This window comes from Myotis brandtii, unplaced genomic scaffold, assembly GCF_000412655.1.
Source record: "Myotis brandtii unplaced genomic scaffold, ASM41265v1 scaffold314, whole genome shotgun sequence".
NCBI lineage: Eukaryota > Metazoa > Chordata > Mammalia > Chiroptera > Vespertilionidae > Myotis > Myotis brandtii.
In genome coordinates, this window is record NW_005362033.1 from 2,350,114 (window position 1) to 2,357,256 (window position 7,143).

Sequence of the window (7,143 nt, forward strand, 5' to 3'; positions counted from 1 at the left end):
GTCCCTCCCCCCAGCCGGCCCGGCCCAGCCCTGATGGCCCCCATTGGGGCAGGCTGGCCGGACCCCCACCCATGCAGAATTTGTGCACCAGGCCTCTAGAGTGTGTGTGTGTGTGTGTGTGTGTGTGTGAGATTACTAAAGAAATACAGTAACTTCCTTGCCCTCGAGAGTTTTAAATTTGGGAGACAAAATATACACAGATAAAATACGAGGATAATTATAAACTACTGTATTAAGGTCAAATATTAAGATGTAGGTCAAAAGCATAATTGCTGTGGTTTATAAAGTGTGATCAAGGCAAGCCGTTATCAATCAGGGAAGTCATCCTGAAGGTAATGTTTAAGCCTGGTTTTAAATGCCTTGGATGAATAAAGAGGTTTTAAAGGGATTGAATCTATTAGAGAGGGAGTTAGCAGGTCTGACAGCTTGGAGGTGCAAAAGGCATCTGAATGGCAAGCCAGCTGGTCTGATCATGCCAGTGTGCCCTGCAGGTGTGCCTGGCCTGAAGTTTCTGACACTCGGGGTTGAGTGTGTCGTACTTATGCAAGGTTTACTGTGACTCTTCTGACAGAGCGAGCTGAATGCATACAGCCAGGAAGTCATTACCATTCATGGGGAAGTTGATCTCGTGCTGGAGCAGCTTCCTGAGTGGGTTACTGCTAAGCCAGCCAAGAAGAACCTGCTCACCGTGATGGATGAGGCCTACATCCAGCCAGAGCCCCTGGGGGTCGTCCTGATTATAGGGGCTTGGAACTACCCCTTCGTTCTCACCATGCAGCCACTGATAGGAGCCATTGCTGCAGGTCTGGTGTCAGCGTATGTCTTTATACCTTTTCAGAGGGTCCTGTTCTCATTGATTGTAAATTAAGGATGGTGGCTAATTAAGTACATTTGCTTTGATGGCATGCCTTGGTTTACACCAGGAGAATTTAAGAATATAAAGGCGTGAGTGGAATTGGAGTCAGGCATCCACATGCTAATGTGGTTTCAGTTGCCAGCTGTGGCCCTGGATGGACCATTTGATTCTGTCTGGCCATTTCTTCATTCAGATAAGGGCTATGGGAGCAATGCTGGCCTGGGTTTAAGTAAATGCCAAGAGATTAAGGTCTCTTTTCTGCAGGATCCAGAATGGCAGCTTTATGTTGACAAAGCCTGTTTGCCGAATAATTCCAGGGCAGAGAGGAAAGTCCAGGTGTGGGAGTAGGAGAAAAGTGATGGGAAGATAGAGGAGTGGGGGTGGTTAGTGATCGGAAGACAATGAGAACTAAAAAGTTAGCATTGGAAATAGAGAAACTGAGACAAGTTCTTAGGCTCAGGAGGAAGAACAGAATTAAGAGCAGCAGAAATAATTGGCGTACTTAGCCTGTACTGCCTGCAAGAACACCATTTTGGTAGCTATTAAAAATTCAATCAAGTATTAGATGATACTGTTCTGCTTTTTGCTTTGTTTAGGAAATGCTGTGATTATCAAGCCTTCTGAACTCAGTGAAAATACAGCCAACATCTTGGCTAAGCTCCTCCCCCAGTACTTGGACCAGGTAAGAATGCCTTGGCCGTCTTCAAAACATCTCTTTGTTGTGGGAAACGCCCATTTGATCTCTCTTCCTGTACATGTCATGGATGGCTGGGGATCAGTTTGCAGTTCCCTTAAGCCTCCAACAGTTGGCTTAATAAAAGAGATTGGCTCCAAAAAAACTTAGAACAGCTCAGCTATTGTGTTTATGCAATACATTTGAGCCAGTGGCTTCATGGGCACCCCTGCTACTTATAGATCCTCTTCTGCCTTTTGGCATTTGGATTAACCTTTGTTTGATCTAACGGGGTTTTAGGTGTATTCAGTTGGTGAATTATTTAATGAGGGACTAGTACGGTGCTGGGTTCTGACCATCTCTTAATGGAATGTGACTGTATAAGAACACTTCGCTTTAAAGTGGGCCTGTTTGTGGCATGAAGCTACAGGAGGAAATGGCCTCCCAAACCAGAGTTGTCCCTCGGGTTAGTGCTGGCATTTAAGAGCGTCAGCGTTGAATAGGGAAGATGCGCTCCGGACCACAGGTGCTCCGTCTCTGTTCGAGTCGGAGGTCCTCGCGCCACCATCACGGAGCTGGGACTGTTGAGTTCTATGTGGAATGGCTGCAGGAAGGAGCCCTCATTTGACTGCCTTTGGAAGGCAACTTGGAAATATCATACTTGTAGTTGTCCACGTGAATTTATAATCTAACTCCGGCCCTTGGAATAATATTGTTCTTTGTTGTCTTAACCACAGAACAGGTTTGTTCTAATAGCTGTGGTTATCTAGCTCCGAAGGATGATGAAAACAGAGAGATGTCGTGGGTTGAGTAGGATTAAGAACCAGAGGACAGAGGTTGCAGGACCTGCTTCGCCCCTCAGCAGGGGTAAATTCTTCACTTTCTGACCGTCCAGATGGGCATAGTAATGCCCACCCTGCAGTAGGATGAGGAACCAGAGGACAGAGGTTGCAGGGCCTGCTTCGCCCCTCAGCAGGGGTAAATTCTTCACTGACCGTCCAGATGGGCATAGTAATGCCCACCCTGCCTCACTTCGCTGTTGGGGCATCGATCACACACGCTCTGTAGATTAAGCCATACGCAAGTTAAAACGAAACAGTTGGGCAGCTGAACTCTGAAGTGAATGAGGACTAATTAGCCCTCCTAATTAGCAGGAGACCTAATTAGTGGAAACATGAGGTCCACAAACCAACTTTTACTTCATGCCAGCACCTCAGAATGTTCTGAACACATCTCCCTCCATCTTCCTCGTCATCTGTCCTCTGTCGTTGCTCTTCATGTCGTTTTTCAAATGCACCTTCTTTCATAGTAGTGCTGATGACAGCACAGTCCTGTAAGGGCTCAGCCCAAAGCCGTGGGACTTCTCCCAGTAACAGGCGAGGAAATTGCCAAAAACACGTAAGCTAGTAAGTCACAGAGCGAAGAGTCAGTCAGATCTGACTTCAGAGCGAGTGTTCCGCCTGCTGCGCTTTGCATCGCAGTCCTCAGCAGGCAGTTACTCGGTTCCTACCATGGGCTAAGCCCTGCGCTGTGTTGTGGAGAGAGAATGTTCAGGTTCAGACATTAAGTGGGGACCTGTTCCACAGTCATTCGTAGCAGCCACTTTTTTCTCACCTAAATCCTCAACGTGCACAGTCCCCATCTTACACGTTTCCCTGGCCAAATCCAACCATTTGCTCTCTTGTGTCTTCACTGCTGAGCTCATGTAGAAAACACTGCGCTCTCCACTCAGTCCCACTGGGGGTGATGGTCCTCAGATGCCACTGGACTCTGTCCCACCCTTGTCCTGCATCTGCTCCCTCTTCTATCCTCACAGGGCTGGTCTCCATCTTTTCTCGGTTTTACTGAATATTATATGTCCATGTTGAAGAAACTGCTCGTTAGGCAATTGGATTAATTTGGCAATGCAAATGTTTATCTTTTTTTTTAAAGATTTTTTAAAAATTGAATTGAGAGAGAGAAGGAGGGAGAGAAACATTGATCAGCTGCTGCCTGCATGCCCCCCCAGCCCCGGGGGGGGTGGGGGGCGGGTGTTTGAGCCCTGACTGGGAATTGAACTGGCAGCTTTGAGGTGGGTAGGACAACGCCCAACCAGCTGAGCCACACCGGCCAAAGCTGTTTGTCTTTCTCTAAGGACCTGTATGTTGTGGCGAAGGGTGGTATTGAGGAAACCACCGAGCTCCTGAAGCAGCGGTTCGACCACATTCTCTATACTGGAAGCACTGCGGTGGGGAAGATTGTCATGGCAGCTGCTGCCAAGCACCTGACCCCTGTGACGCTGGAGCTGGGCGGGAAGAGTCCGTGCTACATCGACCGAGATTGTGACCTGGACGTCGCCTGCAGGTGAGCTGGCTCCCTGGTCAGGGGGCTTTCCCGGCACAGAGGGGACTTTTCCTAACAGGTTGATGTGTCCTCTTTGCACTGGAACCCTCCGCCTCTTGGCCCGAGAGACATGAAGCTTTGGTGGTTGATGTTCTCACGGGTAACAGAATTCTTGCACAAACTGTCTCTTCCTGCCACTGCCAGCAGCGATGCGCAGTAGGTCCTCACTCCCTAGGAGTCACGGGAGGGGTCTTCTGTACTGAGATTATAGATCTACAAGAAATTCTACTTTCCTGCTGGTCGGTGATCCAGGAAGTAGGTAATCCGCAGTATTGTGTATGCCTAATAAAATGGGTACATTCCCAACAGAAAGGGCATTCTGTCCATTTCTTAGCTGAGTTCCTTTGTTGATAAAACCAGTATTACTTATCTTTTAACTTAGATTAGCATTTTGCATCTGGGAACTAGAAAACAAAAGGTGTCAGGTTCTCTCTGCTAAATCAGGTTTCGCTAGCAGGAAGGACCAAAACCCAGAGGGCTGTGTGCTCAGGGTGGTGTGGCTTCTCTTCCCTCAGAGACACGGAGCAAGGGGGAGGTAATGAGGGTTAGCTGGGGTCCAGGTTGCCTTCGTGAGCAGAAGTCTGCTTTTTTGCCAGAATATGGGACCCTCAGTTGGAGAATGTTCGTGTCCCAGACTTTGACCCATCCATGGGCACAGCTTTCAAGGGGAGTGGCTGCTGTTCTGCGTGCCTGAGCCTCCTGCCAGCAGGACTAAAGCCGCAGCCAGGAGGGCAGAGGCTGTGTGGAACTCTGCCCTCCCTCATGTCCTTTTGGCTGGAGTGGGGGGAGGAAGAGGGTGTGAGAGGCTACTTCTCTCTTTCCTGTAGCAGGCAGTGGTTTCTCTGCGCGCAAAGGACTGTTTCCCGTGAGTTGGCATGAGAATTTCCCCACTCCTTAGAGTACTTCACATCAGTTGGAAAATGTATTCCAAGTTCCAGCCAACTGATTTAGAGACGAATTCTTAAAATATTTTTATTTTTATAAAGATGGCCAAATGCCCTGGCTGGTGGGCTCAGTGGTTAGAGCACCAGCCTGCGCATGGAAGGGTCACAGGTTCAATTCCCAGTCAAGGGCAGGTACCTGGGCTGCAGGTTCAATCCCTGGCCCTGGTTGGGGCGCATGCATGGAGGCAACCAATCGATGTGTCTCTCTCACATCGATGTTTCTCTCTCTCTCTCTCTCCTCCCACTCTCCTTCCTTTCCACGTTCTCTAAAAATCAATGGAAAAAATATCCTCTGGTTAGGATTAACAACAACAACAAAAGATTACCAAGTAAGTGTTTGCACACATGTTAGTTGAAAACATTCAAACAACACAAAAGATGTAACAAATGAAGAGTAGACTTAATCCCGTGGCTCTGGGCTTTTCCCCTTCAGACGCATAGCCTGGGGGAAGTACATGAACTGCGGTCAAACCTGCATCGCTCCCGACTACATTCTCTGTGAACCATCTCTCCAGAGTCAAATCGTGCAGAAGATTAAGGAAACCGTGAAGGTGAGTGTGTAACGTGTCTGACTCCGCTGGTTTCATGAAGATGAGTCAGATCAGCTGTTTGCAGGCAGCATCCTTATACCCTCCCTTCCCCGGGAAAACCCCAGTAGTCTGTGTGACTACGTTAACTTACTGGCTAATTACAAATGCTCCCTTTCCGTGGAGTGTCTGCTGGGAGTAAGGGTAGGTTGGTGTTAAGTCCACTTGTCTAATTGATGGATAAACTGGTTAGTTGTGGTACATGCTTTAAAACAGCAATTTCAGCCTTTTTCATCTCATGGCACACAAACTAATTACTGAAATTCTGCGGCACACCAAAGACTATTTTTTCCCCCAAGTTGATGAAAAAATAGGTATAGTTTTGATTCGTTCACACTGGACGGCTGTTGTGTTGGCTGTTGTCATTTTTTTATCTGAAAAGCTAAAGGGAAAGAGGTCAGTGCCCCTTACTAAATAGTCAGGTATTGCATGTTTTAAAAACGCTTGCTGCACACGGGTAAATAACTATGTGTGTGGTTTTGAGAGAATGTTGCCAGGCCTTTGTGTGTAATCAGGTGGCATAGTGGTCATGCTAATTAAGGTTGCCGGTGGGTTGGTGTTAAGTCCACTTGTCTAATTGATGGATAAACTGGTTAGTTGTGGTACATGCTTTAAAACAGCAATTTCAGCCTTTTTCATCTCATGGCGCACAAACTAATTACTGAAATTCTGCGGCACACCAAAAACTATTTTTTTCCCCAAGTTGATGAAAAAATAGGTATAGTTTTGATTTGTTCACACTGGACGGCTGTTGTGTTGGCTGTTGTCATTTTTTTATCTGAAAAGCTAAAGGGAAATAGGTCAGTGCCCCTTACTAAATAGTCAGGTATTGCATGTTTTAAAAACGCTTGCTGCACACGGGTAAATAACTATGTGTGTGGTTTTGAGAGAATGTTGCCAGGCCTTTGTGTGTAATCAGGTGGCATAGTGGTCATGCTAATTAAGGTTGCCGGTGGTTGTGTATGTGGAGTGTTTGGAGGAGTGAGTTAATCAACCACCTATTTCTAGTATGTTCTTGACATGGTTATTGGTCTTCCAGGTGTTTAAAGTAAAGATCTCTAGCGAGGAAATCAAGGAAGGCTGTATGGGAGGGTCCTCAGTGCCTTGAAGAAACACATGGTTTGGATTGAAGAAAGGAATGGGATAGACCAGTGTGACGAGTTCCCCAGTGGGAGGGGTCACTAAGCCCCCTGGGTGGGAGAAATTACTGGAACAATCGTTGTTCACTTGACAGGTGCTAACTGAGCACTGAACAGAAGGGTCAAGAACAGAGAGCACCGCTTACGATCCGAGAACTGACCTGTACACCAGGAGTTTAGGGAAGTGCAGTGCCCCGGGCAGGGCCACTGGGCCTCAGGGGCCAAGGGGCTTGGACAGAAGTGATGGGACGGAAGATGGAGCCAGGCGAGGAGAAAATGAAAGGAGCATTGGCCAGACTCGGGGAATGTGAGATGGCAAAGAGGGGATTAAAAATCCCTGTGAGACGATGAGTCCTTGAGAATCGGAGAAGTCGTGCTTTGTTGAGAATGGTGACGAACTTGGCTTCAAAGGAGTAAGACCCCGTGGCCTTTGAGACATTTATTCTCTGAGCACAGTTCTCAACTGAGGTCACCAGGGAGCCATGTAGGAACAGTTCCCGGTCCTCACCCTCCAGCTGTGGCTCAGTTGGTCTAAGGTGCCACCAGCAGGGAAAACCGTGGT

General features: G+C 47.7%; 1 protein-coding gene across 1 annotated transcript in view; it reads left to right on the plus strand.

Moving 5' to 3' along the window:
* Positions 1 to 7,143, plus strand: part of ALDH3A2 (aldehyde dehydrogenase 3 family, member A2) — a 42,381-nt gene that overhangs the window by 23,347 nt on the left and 11,891 nt on the right. The window contains exons 2-5 of the mRNA XM_014542809.1: positions 572 to 803; positions 1,453 to 1,538; positions 3,664 to 3,872; positions 5,289 to 5,406. Of these exons, the coding sequence (XP_014398295.1) occupies positions 572 to 803; positions 1,453 to 1,538; positions 3,664 to 3,872; positions 5,289 to 5,406 (645 nt within the window). The remainder of the gene's footprint in view (positions 1 to 571; positions 804 to 1,452; positions 1,539 to 3,663; positions 3,873 to 5,288; positions 5,407 to 7,143) is intronic.